The sequence below is a fragment of the Odontomachus brunneus genome, unplaced genomic scaffold, assembly GCF_010583005.1.
Source record: "Odontomachus brunneus isolate Ranch 3 - 2012 unplaced genomic scaffold, Obru_v1 Obru_scaffold_038, whole genome shotgun sequence".
Classification (NCBI taxonomy): Eukaryota; Metazoa; Arthropoda; class Insecta; order Hymenoptera; family Formicidae; genus Odontomachus; species Odontomachus brunneus.
Genome location: NW_022639488.1, coordinates 96,548 through 115,820, shown reverse-complemented (window position 1 = coordinate 115,820; position 19,273 = coordinate 96,548). Strand labels below are relative to the sequence as shown.

At 34.3% G+C, this 19,273-nt stretch overlaps 1 protein-coding gene across 1 annotated transcript in view; it reads right to left on the bottom strand.

Annotated features, from left to right (window-relative positions):
- The window catches only part of LOC116844001 (tubby-related protein 4), a 131,604-nt gene extending 117,067 nt beyond the window's left edge, over window positions 1-14,537 (bottom strand). The window contains exon 1 of the mRNA XM_032815036.1: window positions 13,827-14,537. Coding sequence (XP_032670927.1) covers window positions 13,827-13,922 — 96 coding nt within the window. The 5' untranslated portion in view covers window positions 13,923-14,537. The remainder of the gene's footprint in view (window positions 1-13,826) is intronic.
- Between the last annotated feature and the right edge of the window lie 4,736 nt (window positions 14,538-19,273).

The following is a 19,273-nucleotide window of genomic DNA, read 5'->3' as shown; positions in this document are numbered from 1 at the left end:
ATATATATATATATATATATATATATATATATATATATATATAATATGCTAATATGTAGGAGCTAATATGCAGGATGTTCCGCATAAAATGTACTAAAAGAGAAATATAAGTAGAACAGATAAAAGTGAAAAATATGGTCGAAGTCATTTCTTGAACAACTACGTAAAATTTCGAGTAATTAAATAAAATAAATGGGCTAATCAGAGCGCGCAACACAACAAGCGAGACATACGGCTCCCCATGGCCGGCGAAGAAAATGGCCGATGGCTCGTGTGTCTCAAGCAGTGTCAGATTTAAGACGCAGTCCCCACCTCTGGGCCTATGAGATAGGCGCGCGATTGGTCTTATGCGGGACATCTTGTATAGCTAGAATAGATGGAGGCGAGTAATAAAATCGGTGTTCCTTTTTTAAACAACTACATGAAATTTTGAGATATTAACAACGAAAGATTTCTACCAATCAGCACGCGTGCTGCGGTGAGACGAACGCTATATGAGCTGTCGCTAGCCGGGTTAGCCTCTTAGCAACGAGTATGCGGGGTCGAAATTGCATCAGTGATCGTCCTCTACTCAGCGTGGTCTATTCTTTTTCGAGTAGGTTACCGCTCAGTAGAAATCTTTCGTCGTTATATCTCAAAATTTCACATGATTGTTTAAAAAACAGCACCGATTCCATTACTCATCTCAATCCGTTCTAGCTATACAGGGTGTCCTAGACTTCTATGATCCACTTTACGAGAATGTAGAACGAATTGAGGTGAACAAGAAGTGCTATTTTGCAATATTCGCAATAGTTTTTGAGAAATTAATTATTTTATCTGAACTAATCAGCGCACGAGAAGCGGCAACCGAAAGAAAAATGTTTTCAGCCGGCGCGTGACCGTGATACACGCGAATTGCGACTCGCTCCGTCCATCCGCTCTGTAGAGGTGAAACAACGAAGCGGCAATTCTTAGATTCGGCGTCGATTCGGTACACGGATTTCATGCCGACATATGTCATGCACATGTGTTAGTGTATCAAATCTCGCTGTGTCTCGTAGCTATGGGCGGAGAGACGCGAGTTGTGATTTGCGTATATTACTATTGAACGGCCAAAGACATCTTTCTTTTGGCTGCCGCTTCCCTTGCACTGATTAGCTCAGATAAAATAATTAATTTCTCGAAAACTATTGCGTAATACAGTACAAGACTTTCTTGCTCACCTCAATCGGTTCTACGTTCTTGCAAAGTGTGATTGTGGAGGTCTAGGACATCCTGTATATTACAATAGCTCTGGTACAGTACAAGTCAGATACTTTGTACCAGGTCTGTAAATATGAAACCGGAATTTGCCCATAGATAGCCCTAGCTGTCAATGTAGTTAGCGTCAAACCGCGTCATTGGCGCCATTTCCTTGTTGACATCTCTGACAAAGATTTTCAACTCACAACAATACAAGTTTCATACAACAGCATAGTTTGTAATAGCGTTGAACATGTCGCATTTTGTGCCTGGAAACTACGATTTGCGGACAGCATTGATTTTCTGTTACCATTTGAAGAAAACTGCTGCAGAATCGCATCGAATGCTTGTCGAAGCTTACGGTGAGCATGCTCTTGGTAAATCACAGTGCTTTGAGTGGTTTAAAAAATTCAAAAGTGGCGATTTGAACGTGAGAAACGAAGAACGTGGAAGACCACCGAAAAAGTTTGAAGACAGCGAATTGCAAGCATTGTTGGATGAGGATGACACTCAAACGCAACAACAACTCGCGGATCAATTAAATGTGACACGAGAAGCCGTCTCCATACGTTTGAAAGCCATGGGAAAGATCCAGAAGATGGGAAAATGGGTTCCACATGAACTGAATGAAAGACAGCAGGAAAACCGAAAAACCACTTGCGAAATGCTGCTCGCCAGGTACAAAAGAAAGTCATTTCTCCATCGAATTGTAACTGGCGATGAAAAGTGGATATATTTTAAGAATCCTAAGTGTAAAAGATCATGGGTAACTCCAGGCGAATCATCGACATCGACTGCAAGGCCAAACCGCTATGGACGGAAGACAATGCTCTGTGTTTGGTGGGATCAGAAGGGTGTGATCTATTATGAGCTGCTAAAACCTGGCCAAACCGTTAATACTGAACGCTACCGACAACAAATGATCGATTTGAATCAAGCTTTGCGTGAAAAACGACCAGAATATAAAAAAAGGCAACACAAAGTGATTTTGCTTCATGGTAGTGCACCATCACACACAGCAAAACTGGTCAAGGAAACGATTGAGGCGTTTAGTTGGGAAATACTTTCGCATGCGGCTTACTCACTAGACTTGGCTCCGTCCGATTACTATTTATTTACATCGATGGGACACGCACTTGCTAAGCAGCGCTTCACTTCTTACGAAAATGTACGAAAATGGCTCGATGACTAGTTTGCCTCAAAAGAGCAACAGTTTTTTTGGCGTGGCATCCACAAATTGTCAGACAGGTGGGAAAAATGTATAGCTAGCAATGGGCAATACTTCGAATAAAATATTTTTTTATCATTTTCATACTATAAACGTGTATTTTCTATACAAAAATTCCGGTTTCATATTTACATACCTGGTATATACAAGGTGACCTACATAATTCTTTACAACTCGATATCTCCGAAATTATTTCATCGATTTTAACGATTTAAGTTTTGAATTGTATAGATCTGAAGTGCCTTTAAACTGGAATGGAGGTTGGTCCACTAACCTCTGTTGCGCAGATGGAATGTGGGTTAACTTAAAAATTTTTAATGAAAATGCTTGTAAAAATTATATTTTTGAATTCTTTGGATAAAAACAACTTAATTTTATCCAACACATTTTTTGTCAGATGCTTCTATTAAAAAATATGACGGTTTGAAATTTCGACTTTAAACCGTCATATTTTTTAATAGAAGCATTTGATAAAAAAATGTATCGGACAAAACTAAGTTGTTTTTGTCCAAAGAATTCAAAAATATAATTATTGATAAGCTTTTTCATTTAAAATTTTTCAGTTAACCTCCGTTCCACCCACGCAACAGAGATTGGAGGACCAACCATCATTCTACTTTGAAGGCCCTTCAGATCTATGGAATTCAAGACTTAAATCATTAAAATCGATGAAATAGTTTCCAAGATATAGAGTTGTTAAGAGTTATGTGAGCCACCCTGTATATATATAGAATGTTCCAGATCACCTTCACAATCTCTCGTAAAGACGTAAAGCGGATTGAGAACGCAAAAATCCTATATCGTTTTGCGATATTTACAATAATAGTCGAGAAAAAAATTGTGAAAAATTAAGAAAAAACGCGCGTTGAATAGCCGAAGGAATAGCGTTCAAGCTGCAGGGGGCCTAGTAATATAGCATGCGTATGTCGGCGCGCGGTGAGTAGAAGAACATCGCGCCAATGTCTATGCTCATATCGCTGCGATTCTACATCTTGCCGTGTCGCGTGGAAACGAAACGTAGGAGCGCAGCGATATAAGTACAAGTACTGGCGCGATGTTTTTCCATTCACTGCGCGTCGGCATTCGCGTCCTATATTACTGGATCGGCGCTGCAGCTGGAGCGCTCCTTCTCCGAACCATTCAGCGCGCGTTTTCCTTAATCTTTCACAATTAATGTCTCGACTATTATTGAGAATATTACAAAACGGTATAAGACTTTTGTGTTCATCTCAAACGGCTTTACGTTTTCACAAGAGATTGTGAAAGTAATTTGAGACATCCTTTATATATGCGGGTATACACAAGTACAAACTGCAAATGTATAAGCAAATGTACAAACCGATTTCATGAAAGAGACTTTTAAATATTTTTTATTCAGAAACTAGCCATATAAGGATTTTGTTCATTGAAATTTTTAATCAGAGCTGTAAAAATTACAAATTTAAGCAAATTGACTGAAAACGTTTTCCTCATAAGAAAAGCGAGGTACTTTCTCTAATAAAATAATCCAAATAAATAATTTTTAATTCAACAAATACAATTGTTTGACTTCCCAAGTAATTTTGTTGTTTGATCTAAATAATTTATTATTTAGTTCAAAGAAAAAAGTGGTTTTACTTGACTTACTCATTTAGGAAAATTCGATTTTGATTAAATTCACTAAATTTGACTTTGTTTAAATAATCATAAGGTACTTGACATATCTTTTCTTGCATTACTGACGATTTGTCTTTCTTATTACTTCATCGTGTGCGTCTGCCGTAATTTTCTATCTAAATATCTCATCATCTCGTGATGCGATTACCCATTTTTTTAATGACCATGATTTTGATTACTCAATAATCATATTAATGATATCAATTAATTTTGATGATATAGCACTATGTTTATATTGTATCAAAAATTGATATATCATAAGACTCTAAGATAAACAATAAAAAATCAAAATTATAGCACTATGTTTATATTGTATCAAAAATTGATATATCATAAGACTCTAAGATAAACAATAAAAAATCAAAATTATATTGTTAAAAACTTGTTAATTTACATTAAAGAAGATCTAATAAAGGATTAAAAAGGATTGTATTTCTTGATATTTTAAAAAATTATATATTTATGTGTATCTCGCGTATTTCTTTCCAGCGCTCAGCTCTTATAGGTTCCTTGTACTAGTTTTTTTTTTTAATAATATATTCTTATAATATCAAAAAAACTTTCTTATACTATATTTACTGATAATAGTTGAAAATAACAATAGTTAATATTAGTCTAAAGTAACAACAGTTAATATTAGTCTAAGCAATAGATTAAAGTGAGAAATGTTGAAATCAAAACGAAACATTTAATATAATAATAATTTTCAATTGAATAACATGACTTAATTCAACAAACTAAAATTTAAAATATAACCAAATAATATATATATCATTTGGCTGAAAATCAAATTTTATTTTCTTTAAGTAAGTATTTTTTACCAAACAACATGATTTAATCTAATAAAACAAATAAACTTGATATAAACTTGATATAAAATTATGCTATTTAAGTTCAACAAAACCAAATCAAATAAATAGGAAGACTAAATTCAAAGAAATTGTTTTCTCTATGTAGAGTGGACGCGCGCTGACTCTATATGAACGAATATTTCAATCGATTAGAATAAATATATTCCTGTTACGATGGAGCACATCAGATTCACCTTTCAATTTCGAATGAAAATTCTCATTGAATAATTCAGAGCAAAAAATTTATTTTATATGAATAAAAAATTACTTAATTCGAGTGGTCATCTCAGTAATCACTGCATCTTTTTAATGGAATTTCACTCCAAGAAATTTAGAGGGTGTAGAAATGATCGGATATACAGAGTGTCCGGTAATTGATCGAGCAACCGCCGTGTACGGGTAGAACGAGTCAAAATAATCATAAAAATTATATACCATTTTTAAATTTTCTCAATATTTATTCCGTAATTAATTAAAATGTATAATCGAATGAGCTCATGAGAAGCGGTAGGACAGGCTCTGTGTATAAAAGAAATGGTTTACTTTTTAACAACGATGAATAAACAGCTAATTTCAAGGCTGAGTAACGTATACGTGTCGCTTGTTACTCCGCCTCGAAATCAGCTGTTTACTCATCGTTGCTAAGAGGTAAGCCATTTCTTTTATACATAGAGCCTGTCCTACCGTTTCTTGTGAGCTTATTCGCTTATACATTTTAATTAATTACGGAATAAATATTGAGAAAATTTCGAAATGATATATAACTTTTATGATTATTTTGACCCGTTCTACCCGTACACGACGGTTGCTCGATCAGTTACCGGACACCCTGTATAAATAAGTATAGGTAGGTTAACAACGGGAAATAATGATAGCATACTGATTGAATTCCTTTAGGATGGCGAACCCGAGTGACTCAATCGAATTCACCGTAGCATCGTAAGTCAATTATTTTTCCAGTAATTGAACCACCCCACTTGTACACGATTTTCATCGCGCTTATTTCTGCGTCGCGAGAGTCGGCTTCCGTCGAATCGCCGTTCGCAAATTGCTTGCCAGTGCTGAATTAGACTCGAAGCGAGGAACGTGCTCGTCGATCAAGAAGTACGGCAGCCGTAATTAATTCTGATCGATCGTGTCCTGTCGCACGTTCAAGTTCGGCAATCAAATTAAGCTCGGTTACGCGTGCATGCGCATACTGCTGAGACGGGCGTACGGCATCGCGATTGCCACAGAAGAATCTCTAGAATGATCGAAATGCAGTTCTCATTTTTCTTTATTGCATTTGTATCAAAACTATTCGCGCACGAACATGATATATTGTAGATGAACAATTTTCAAAGAGGATCTGAACATAATTTCAGAATACACGCGGCACAGAATGTTCTCTCCAGAAATCGGTCGAACGTAATTGCGCCTCGCTTGCGAGAAAGAATTTTGCGATTACACCCGTTCGTGGAGGGTGCATACCTTGCGGTACCAGTTCGTACTTCTCGATGACCGCGAAGTGGTGCGGGACAAAGCCGTCTTTGGGAGCTTGGCTACTCGTTAGTTAGCTCGTGAAAAGAGATCCACTCGAAACACCAAGCACAATCTTCATCTTCGCCACCAAGTCAGGTTACTACTGTACACAAACCCATTAAACCTCCTGTGGAACTCCTCACTCTCGTTACGTTCTTATTTCTTGTATCTAACATGTACGTTTCTTTCGCCCGGAAAGAACTCCGATCTGTCGAGCTGTTTCGACGTTCCACGATTCTTTTATTAACTTGCCACGAATCTACAAAATCTCTACGGACTCATGACAGACTCTTCCGTGGTCGAACATTGTGCCAGATCTTCCACAGAAATTGCATTTACTTGACCGAGTACGTGATCCGCATACATTAATGGTCCTAAGCGTCTCGAATATTCTATTGCTCATCGTTGCGCTATTCGTGGAAATGTTCATGAAGCAGCTAATCGGTTTATTGAGGTACGAGATACGCGAATAAGTGATTCGTATATTACAGAAAATATAAATAGCAGTATGCTAATCACTACAATCACAAGATACCACAACCACGTCTTCAAAATTTTCAACGTTTGCAAAACTCAGTCCTGATAGCAATACATTGTGTGTGAGAAAATATTTTAAATTTATTTTATATAAAAATTTATTTATTATATAAAGTTTATTTCACAGGAATAAACTTTTTATATTTTACAAAAATAAATTTTATATTTGACATAAACTTTTAAATATTTTTTTCTCATTGCACCAAACGCCTTTTGACGTATTGATGTAAATTTAATTCTAATTTACTTTCCCCAAAATTATGAAAACTATTAAAGAAAAACAGAAAATGAAACAATAATTACAACTTATGATACATATTTAGAATAATAATTATTAGGATAATGATTTAATAAAGAACTTTACCCATTAATAATAATGATAATTATTTAATAAAGAACTTCACCCATTTTTCACCCAATCCGCGTCCAGTCATCAATCATATATAATTTTGTAGATAATAATGATAATATTTAAGAAAGAATCCTTAAACCCCCGCCGAAAGTAGTTCCAAACCTCTTAATGATATAATTTTATTTGTTCGATAGTTCATCATCAGACCTAACTAACATAACAAATACATAATTACTATGCTCAGAAATTATCATTAAAAAGATATTTAGCATATTCCAGATACTAAATTATTGACATAATATAGGTACAGCAGCCTATAGGTACAGTACGAGCATTTTTATTGGGAGTGTGCATTAATTTTAAAGGATTTTAAAGAGATGGCGTAACTAGTACTATATCGCATCGGGTCATATTGTTGCTACCTTCATGTCAAAGCACCATCATGTAGCTTTAGTTTTTAGTATGTGTCATTTTGCCGAAGTGTAAACAACATTGTTTTTTTGAGCATTGAATATGTCGAATTTTGTGCCAACAAAACGCAATTTGCAGGAAGCTTTGCTTTTTTGCTTCCATTTGAAGAAAAGTGCTGCTGAAAGTCAACGAATGTTGTCGAAAGCTTATGGTGATTATACTCCATCGATTTCAACATGTGAGTATTAGTTTCGAAAAAAGATGATTTTGACACGGAAGACAAGGAACGTCCAGACCAGACGAAAAAGTTTGAAGATGAGGAAGTGGAAGCTTTACTCGATTAAGACCCGAGTCAAACGCAAGAAGAACTTGCAGAATCATTAAATGTTGATCGATAAACGATTTCCAGACGTTTGAAGGCCATTGGAATGATTCAAATACAAGGAAATTGGGTGCCGTACGAGTTGAAGCCGAGGGATGTCGAAAGGCGCAAAATGACCTGTGAATTGTTGCTTCAAAGACACAGAAGAAAAAGTTGCTTGCATCGTATCGTGACGGGTGGTGAAAAATGGATACGCTACGATAGTAGCGATAATCCAAAGCGCAAAAAATCATGGTGCAGGCTAGGCGAACTATCAACATCGACGGCAAAGCCGAATATTCATGGCGCCAAGCTCATGCTCTGTATTTGGCGGGATCAGCTGGGTGTAGTGTATTATGAGCTGCTCCAACCCAACGAAACCATCACTGGGGAATGCTACCAACAAGAATTGATGCAATTGAGCCGAGTATTGAAGCAAAAACGGCTAGCGAAAAGACACGAAAAGACACGACAAAGTGATTTTCCAGCACGACAACGTTCGGCCACATGTTGCGAAACCGATGGAGGAAATGTTAGAAGCGCTTAACTGGGATATCCTATCACACCCGCCGTATTCTCCAGATATTGTTCCTTCCGATTACCACCTATTTCGATCAATGACTCATGGCCTGTCTGAGCACCGCTTCCATTCTTATGAGGATACCAAAAAATAGGTCGATTCGTGGATAGCCTCAAAAGATGTGTCGTTTTTTCGACGTGGAATCCACCTATTACCAGAAAGATGGGAAAAAGTAGTGGCTAGCGACAATATTTTGAATGATCAATTTGTAACCATTTTTTCACAATAAAGCCGTATTTTTACCAAAAAATCCCTTAAAATTAATGCAATTACTCCCAATATATGTGCAATAATATTCTTTAATAGAATCTTTCCCTTCAACATTTGTTTGTTACCGCCGTCACCACGAGGAGGTGTTTTGGGTGCAAAAAGAAATCTTTAGGAAAAATTATTAGTTAATTGAAAGCGCAAAAATATCGTGTAAAGATAAATAATAAATATGTTGGGCAACTTTGATGATGAACTATCGAACAAATAAAATGATATCATTAAGAGGTCAGAACTACTTTCGACGGGGGTTTGATGATCTAAAACTATTTTTTCTTAAATACTACCATTATTATCTACAATAATATATATGATTGATGACTGGACGCGGATGACCGGAAACCTCTATGAAAATAGGCAAGGTTCTTTTGAATCAATTTTTGACAATATATGTCCAACACATAAAATGAGCGTGTTGCCTTTAAGAAAATTTTAGTTGTCTAAATACTCTTCAGTTAATTAGTATTTTATTAATAAAATTATTAAAAGTAACAAAAATAATTTTGCAATAACAAAATATGTACGAAATTCGTACATTTCATAACCTAGCAAAAACTGTTATATTGTCATAATATAACAAAATATAATATACAATATAACACGAATATATTACGTTAGTAGTGATTTTCTACTCATATAAATTATGTAATGTGTAAGTAACATGTTGCTAGAAGATTATATAGCAGTTATATATATTAATAGTTGAAATACTATATAAAATTGAAATATAACTTATCCATTTTCGATGAACCATAAATATATATGGTTCCTTGAAAATTGTTGTATAGTAATTGTATGCAGAAGGGTTACTAGTTATTTCTAGTAGGTATAATGATATAAAAGTATTTTGCTATTCTTGATTAATTATTAATATTTATTTATTCCTATGACTATACATAATATTTCGATGGGAGCAATTGTTACTAGCGATTGTTACTAGTAATAATCATTAATCAAAATATATGCTACTTCATTATAAGAACAAGCACTATAATAATAATAAGTTTTGCCGTATTGTGATTACCGTTCTTATATGCGTTAACGCATATTTTACGTATAAGAAATAAATACTATATAAAGGATGCAATCTGATATCCTATATATAAAAATGCTATAACATAAATATAACGTGAACACTACACTTGTTATATAATATGTTAAGTTGTGTTGCTATTATATTGTTACAACCAGTACATAACAAAATAATATAATATAATATAATATAATTTTAAAATAAGTTATAAAATATAATTGCTGTTATAAAAGGAAATTAAGGCCGGTATTCATAATCCGATCTTATATTTAAGATCATCTTAAGTACTATCTTAAGATATCATGAACCAATCACAGAACCATATTCGTATCTTAAGACATTACTTAAGACGGTCTTGAAATAAGATTCGACTATGAATACCGGCCTAAGTAATTTTAGTAACGTATAACTGCAGTTATATTACTTCTATGTTATATATTAGTTATATTCTGTATTTGCTGGGTATGTTTTCTGTTTTAAAAGTTATCAAATTTTGAAAAGTGATAAAATAACAGTTGTAGAAAATTTATTTAATGCCGATATGTAAAAATAAATATGAACATAAAATGTACTCGTTACTATATTTTATAAAAGATTAGTTTCATTTAATTTAAAATTGGAAATGCAAAAATGTTATATATTGAGGTAAATAATAAATAGAGAAATAAATATAAAAGTGACATTATGAGGTTATCTCGGATCTGACGCAAATTTATCATGTATGTGATGTTGCCATTATTCATATTTTGTTGATTTCATGAGAAATTTTCGCATCGAAATATTTCAATTTTTCTTCAACTTAACGATAAATTTTTGCGGTACTTTGTTAAAATATATTTAAATGTTCATTTTACGACAGTTTTTTAAAATTTGTCTTATATATAAATATCTTAAATTTTATCTTAAATATCTTTAATTTTATCTTAAATTAGAAAAAAATTTGTTTTATTGTAGAAATCTTATATTGCACAATATAGATCTATGATTAAACATCTCGGAAACGATACAGCAAAGATTATTGAAATTTCTGTAATGCATTATGTTGGATGAACTTTTACATTTATTTTCAAACGATTTTAAGTTTTTTTAAGTTTTTTAAATAAAAAAAAATTTGTTTTATTGTAGAAATCTTATATTGCACAATATAGATTTATGATTAAACATCTCGGAAACGATACAGCAAAGATTATTGAAATTTCTGTAATGCATTATTAGTTGGATGAACTTTTACATTTATTTTCAAACGATTTTAAGTTTTTTTAAGTTTTTTTCCAATGCGTTTTAAAACGTAGCCGATAGTCCAATAAGGGAATGTGTTTTTTTATTAATTCTCAGAAGTTATATTCTTTCACTGGACAGTTGGCTACATTTCAAATTGCATGAAAAAAATATTCAAACCGTTTCGAAATGGTTTTCGCTGGAATGGTTGGAATGTACACTGGTGTGTACATTCCAATAAACAAAGAACATTAAATCAACGTTTTGAAATATTAATTTTACGCATATCTCTGGAATATTTTCGTTTGATATTTTGAAAATATTTCAAGAATATCGTGATATGATCCCTTTGAATATTGCAAAAATGTTTTAGAAATATTCAAATATCGAAGTTACTCATAATGATACAACATTAAAAACTACATATTAGAAAATGTTACATATTACTAAACATCATTACAATAACGTCCTATGACTTTGCTTAATGGAATATTATAAGTTTATGTTTTATTTGTTCAAACACTATGTTGTGTTTGTTCAAACACTAGAACTTTGAGGCTAAAATTCACGATCGTTAAATCATATTAGTTCCATTGAGGAGATAACCGGAGAAATTTGTAATACGTCAGTTCAGTCCAATGGTTGTCATTGTATAATTATCGGCTGCATGGTCTCCGAATATGTTTCATCGTTGTTTTCTACAATTGATACTAACTAACTAACTAACCGAACCAACCAGACTGTTTAGCTATTTTATCTGAAATGGGGCAAATTGATTTTGCAATCGTTACTGGCTCGCGCGAGCTCGTTTACTTTTGTCTGAGCGAAAGTTTTATCTACCACCGTCCGTGCCGCGCGAGGCGACAGTAGCTATGTATATGTGTCAAAGTGCAGCGGCTATCTTTTTATTCATGTTTATATACATTTTACTACTCCTACCTATTCTTATTAACATTTATAATGTGCTTTTTAACATTCTATTTGTTCATTCATCTTTCAATTAGGTCTAAATACGCAATAAAACCCAAAACGATTATTTTTCTTGGATTGTGGAAAGAGTTTTTCTTTCTATTTGGACAAGCGTAGTTTTCCTTTCTCAAATTAATACTATCAGCATCAGTTAGTATTATATCAAAATAATCGTGAACAATATCAATAGTCTAAAAATTTAGGAAGCGAAAAAGAAGTTGGACCTGATTTCAAAGATATCACCGGGTAATACGATTCCTTTAAATATTGCAAAAATCTTTTAGAAATATTCAAATATATCGAAGTTATTCATAACTATTATTGATACAACATTATAAAAACTATATATTAGAAAACGTTACATGTTACTAAATATCATTACAATAACGTTCTATCAATAATTTTTTGTTTAATAGAATATTATAAGTTTATGTTTTATTTGTTCAAACACTAAAACTTTGAGGCGAAAATTCACGATTATTAAATCAGTCAGTTCACATATGAATTAATTGCTCGCTTTTGGATGAAGAATCCATCAATATTAATGCTTAAATATCAAGGACTGAGAGTAAACTTATTGAATGACGATTGAAAAAATTATTATTTACAATGTGCATTAGCGAATACCGTCGTCGATATCTTTTATCACTTATATTCAACATTATTAACAAATTTGTAATAACTCGTTTTACTCCGTGATTTGTGGAACACAAAATTACTTGATAAGACATATTTTTAACTTCTTGCATGCGCTCGATCGAAAGTGGAACGACAAATCTATTTTGAACGAAATCTCTCTGTCACGCCTAGAAGACGCCGAAATAAAAGAATCTTTACAACACTATCTAATCGCTATTCACGTGTGTGTGTGTATAAGGATTAATTTTAATATTTCATATATAAGGTGTCCTAGATCTGCTAATTTTAATTTATATCAACATATTTATATTCTTTAAGCAATTTAAAATTAATTAATCAAAAATATCGAGGAAGATCACTATTTATGGTGATTTTTCAATGTTCAACATATTTTTCTCTCTAACAAAGGCTCAAAATAAAATTCTATTAAAGTCTACTTGAAATTTATAGAGGAAAAAAATTTAATTATTTATTTAATTGTTTGAAGTTTAGTTTGTGAAAAGTTCCATTTCGATCGTTCTTTCGATTTCAAAAACTATTGGTACTTCAGCGTTTCTGCTGAAGAAAAATTAACTCTAAATTGCTCAAAGAACATCAATATAAATTAAAGAGAACTAAAATACACTCTATATACATTAAACAGTACATTAATCAGTAAATTAAAGCAAAAATGAAGAGAGAAATAACGGTATCGAGAGCATATAATGCTCTCAACTATCAAGTATGAAAACAAAAAGAGAATGATACATAAATTTTATATTAAATTTTAAAATAGTGAATTTGTGGCTTTCAAGAGTTATGCTTTTTGTCACTTGTTCCCAGAGTTTCCAGCGTAAGAAAACTCGAAAAAAAAATATTTTATAATAATTTACATCTCATTATATTTAATTTGTTACGCTTCTCCTCATTGTTTTTATTAAAATATTCTCTGAGTGGAATTTTCTAATCTGCATTTTTTTCTATGTTGCAAACAACTTACCTCTGGTGACTCGTCCGGCACTTTGCCCATCCAGCTGAGCGACAAAATGTTGCAGTCGCATTTGGCGTTGTTGTTCTTCTCGAAATGTAAATGCATATTTGCGACGCAATTAGATTCCCGTTGGCAAGCCCATCAATCCGTCAAATTAGCATTGTTTTTTGCAACCCCGACTCCGTTCGTAATTGGACTCCACGTCACTTTTCTCACGAGCATTCTCGTGTCGTGCGCAGTCCGTTTTGCCGGTGGATCCGTAATCGATAATCGAATCGCTCACACGTTAGCGCGAACGCACACGATCAGTGTCCCGTGACATGATCCTCATGAAATTGAGGCGATCCTCCCTCGAGGCGCCTTACAAGGGTGAAAAGCACGTCGCCTCCCCGTTGCGCGGTTTCTCCTCCCTCGATGTTCGTGGTGATGACGCCAGATATCACGTCCTCGTCGTGATAGGAATAGAGTCGCGCACTATCATCAATGAGCACTGAGCCGCGGTTCTCTCGAGATCGCCGTTCGCCACCCTTATCATTTGTTTCTTATCACGACCGCCATTTTGCTGTCCTAGACGCTACTCCACCTTTCAGGCGATCCCCGTGCCGCGTCGTGCTACGCCGCGTCACACCGCGCCGCGCCGGGTCGTCAGGCCAGGGTGCACGCGTACGTATGGAACATGAGCTTCATAACAGCGGGACCGACGCGAGCTTCCAACGCGAGCGTGCGTTCGACTGAAAGCTCGGCCGTTCGGACGGGAGCGCGCGCGAGCCTCCACCGGCGCTCTCGCTTCCGTCGTTCGCGTTCGCGCGGACGGGCGTATTGATTGGAGTCAGCCGTGCTCCGTGTGCTCCGCAACCACCTCACGCTTCCCGGCTACACTAAATTCGCCGCGAGATTTTCCGCGGTGCACTGCGCCGTACCGTACAGAGCCGGAGCCGCCCCGTATGTTGTATAAGAATACCACCTTCTCTTCTTCGATATATGTATATCTCTTAATACTGTCTGAATAATTATTTCTAATTATTATTTAGTATTCTATTATGCTAAAAAAATTAGCCTTCATTTCTATATAATAGCTATTTGTAAAATGAATGAAATTTTGTATTGGATAAGATGTTTTAGAAACTGTCTGTTGACATTGTGGTATATATAATTTTGAAGTTAATGTTGAGATTCGATATCTTCTTCTTGATATTACATGCATGTGATTATTTCTGATATTGACGCCGATGCTGTACATAAATATTTTTTTCTTAATACAACAATCTTATATTTAATTTGGAGAATATTATATATAAAATATACATTAGAAGGTAGCTTTTTGATTGCTAATATATATTAATGTATTTGTCTTGTTACGATTAAAATATAATATCGATTTATGTTATGTTCTGATGAATAATCTTTAAAAGCGTATTCTTTTATAAATTTTTCTGCTTATGTAAACCAACTAAAACGCAAATTGTCTATTAACAAACATTTGACGATATCCAATACATAAATATGATAGTTTCGATTACTTTTTTTACGTTTTTTTATGTTGCTTGATTTAATAGCCTTAATTATTTTTTATGTTGGTTATTATTTTCTTAAGTCGATAGTACCGACTGTACCCATATTGTCATAACAGATGTATAGACAGATATACGATATTAAAGACAATCGTACAAATAAGTTGATTACGAAAATACTAATATTTTTAATAATCAATCATAATACTTAAGTTTTTTAAAATTATATTATATATATATATATACAGGGTGGGCCAAATGTATGGATACACCCGAATACATCTTCAGGACAGGATTTTCAGAAAAAGTGAGCTGAACAAAAGTTGCTTGAGCCTAAAAGAACTATCTGCTGATTGCTTTGGATTTAACTTTGGCCCCAATCTTCGAGGTTATTTGGAAGTCAACTTTGCTTTGTAAATAGAAACATCTATTTTTTTTACGCAGTTTTATTCTACGTAGAGGAACTGACAACTTTTGTTTGAAAAAATTTTTTATACGACTGCTATTTTCTAAGATATTTACGGAAATATCTACAAAATTATTGGTTTCAATAATTTCTTACTCGAATTCTATCAAATTTACCGAAAAAGCATGAGGTAAAAATTATTTATTTTCTTCTCATAGATCTCTGAGAATTTTTTCAGAATTTTTTAGTTAACTTTTTAGTACTGCATTTTCTTGTATTTTCTTGAAGTATTAAAAAGTTTTTAAAAAATTCTGAAAAAAAATCTCAGAGCTCTATGAGAAAAAAAATTATGGTCTCCTGCCATTTTTCGGTAAAGTTGATAGAATTTGAGTAAGAAATTATTGAAACTAATAATTTTGTAGATATTTCCATAAATATCTTAGAAAATAGAGGTCATATAAAAAATTTTTTCAAATAAACGTTGTTTGTTTCTTTACGTAGAATAAAATTCCGTAATAAAAAATAGATTTCTATTTAAAAAGCGAAGTTCACCTCCGAATAACCTTGAAAGTTAAGGCCAAGGTTAAATCCAGGGTCACTAGCAGATAGTTCTTTTAAGCCCAAGCAACTTTTGTTGAGATTACTTTTTCCGAAAATCCTGTCTTGAAGATTTATTCGGCTGTATCCATACATTTGGTCCACCCTGTGTGTGTGTGTGTGTGTGTGTGTGTTTGCGTGCGTGCGTGCGTGCGTGCGTGCGTGCGTGCGTGTGTGTGTGTGTGTGTGTGTGTGTAGTATAATATAATAAAAGAAAATCTTAAATATTATACTTAATTATTAGAAATATTGATACTTTTGTGTAATATACTTACCCAATGTACCCCGATTGTTTTATTAGTTATAGAGCATCTGAAAATAAAATTAACAACATCTTAATCCTAGAACGCTAAGAATCAAAAAGTTACATAATACCCTAAACAGATAAATTTTATCCAACGCTTTTTCATTTGTTTATAACTTCTAAAAAAATGATCGGAATTTAATCCCTTTTCTTTAATTGATTTAGAAAACATCAAACAATATGAATTTACTAATATTTTTTGCGTTTCAATGAAGTCGAAAAGATTTATAACTAAGAAATAAATATTATCACTGAATTATATTGGAAATCTATCTAATGCGACATTGGTAAAAGATTCGTCATATTAAATATCCTGAAACTTGTTTTTAAGAACAATAACATTTGAAAAGTTGGTTCGGATAAATATATATAAATATAAGTAATTACCATATTAAAATCTCTCATTTAAAAAATAAATAATTTAATAATAAAATAATATTTTTACAAACATGCTGCTGAGATAAAAAAAAGTTTAATATTTAAAAATATTATTTAAAAAAGAAAATTTCTCTGTATGATTTAGCATCAAATTGCATAATTTAAAATTAAAATATCGGTTAACTTGCTACCCACACAGCAGAGGTGTCCAAAATATATCATAGGGACATCCTAAAGATATATTTGGGATATGTGATATCTTCATGATATCCCTATGATGTATTTGGGACATTCTTGCTATGTGAATATTGAGATATGCTACTTGAAAAGTAAAAGATTACTTAACTATGATGTATTATATTTATTTTCAAATACTATATATAGGTCGTTTTATTAGTTATGAAGTATCTCAAGATAAGCTTAAGAGAATCTTAATCCTAGCATAAGCTACTTTAAGCATAAAGAAGTTACATAAATCGTGAACATAGGTAAATTTTACTCAACGTTCTTTCATTTGCTCATAACTTCTAGAAAACGTGATCTAAAAAAATGAAAAATGAGAAATTTAATCCCTTTCCTTTAATTGATTTAAAAAGCATCAAAAAATACCCACGGCAGAAATTTGTGAAATACTTCATAGGGATATCCTAAAGATGTTGCGATATCTTTAGAATATCCCAATGATATATTTTGAACATTTTTGCTGTATAAATATGAATCAAATAATATTTTTTTTGCAATTCGCATTTTAATGTTTTCGCCTGTGAACAACTGCTCCAGCGGCAAAAAAGGAAGGATTTTCTTCATCGCATCGTGACGGGTGATGAAAAATGGATTCATTACAGCAACCCAAAGAAAAGAAAGTCATGGGGACTACCCGGTCATGCTTCTACGTCGTCGGCTCGGCCGAATATTCACGCTGCGAAGGTTATGCTGTGTATTTGATGGGACCAGGTCGGTGTTATTTATTATGAGCTGTTGAAACCGAACGAAACCATCACTGGGGAACGGTATCGAATTCAATTGATGCAATTGAGCCGAGCACTGCGCGAAAAACAGCCACAATACGAGCAGAGGCACGAAAAAGTGATTCTACTGCATGACAACGCTCGGTCTCATGTTGCCAAACCCGTTAAAACCTACTTGGAAACGCTCAAATGGGAAGTCCTACCCCACCCGCTATATTCCCCAGATATTGCGCCGTCCGATTATTACTTGTTCCGTTCGATGGCACATAGTCTGGCTGATCAGCAGTTCCGCTCATATGAAGACATAAAAAAATGGCTTGATTGGTGGATAGCCTCACAAGACGAACGCTTTTACCGTAACGGTATTCGAGCTCTGCCAGAAAGATGGGAAAAAGTTGTAGCTAGCGATGGGCAATACTTTGAATGATTCATTTGTAACCATTTTTTCACAATAAAGTTGCATTTTCATAAAAAAAAACAGCGAGAACTTAGTTGCGCACATAATAATGTTTTGTAATATCAACACCTAGACAAACATATTTTATATAAATATTTTATGCATATATTTCTGACTTCTCTTTTATTATATGGAATATTCGAAGCATAAATAGTTTAATTTGTGATACAAAATAATATTATAAGAAAATTATAATTAGTACTTCGGTTGCGCGCCCGCGCATATGGGGATAATTAAAAACACTTACAAGTACTTGTTAGTATCAGTTGAAGGTGGTAATAGCAGTTGCCAAGGTGGTAGATTAGATGTCCGCATAGGTGGCGGACGTTAAGAATACCCCCAACATATGGCCTGCGTGTCGTAAAATGCGACTAAAAGGCCCTTATGGGTGGGTTGCTGCGCCCATGAGTATTAGGGGCCGGAGGACGCTCCTCCTTCTCGATTCAGAGAGGAAGTGGCACCCAAAGGTGTCTACAGCAGGGGAGCGTACCGGATCCCTTATAGTACCGGTCTCTCGAGCAGCGGTGCCCGAAAGTATTAGGGGGAGGCGAGCGCGCCCGGCTGTCCTTAAGGCAGCCGGTGCGGGCGAACCGACCTCACTGCGGGGGCTGCCGGGTCCCTAATGTCTGTATGGCAACCGACCTCCTGTGTGGGCAGCTGCGCATGGGAGTATCAGGAACTTTGGAAAAAGGCGTAATGGGTTGGGTTCCCGGGGACCCACAGCGGGGGCAGGGCGGGCTCCTTAGGTTCTGTTGAACCAAACCGTCCTAGGGGGCAGCCCGAAAAGCCGCCCGGGTTGGGGGGCCGCCGTTATGCCCCCCCCCCCCCCTTAAAA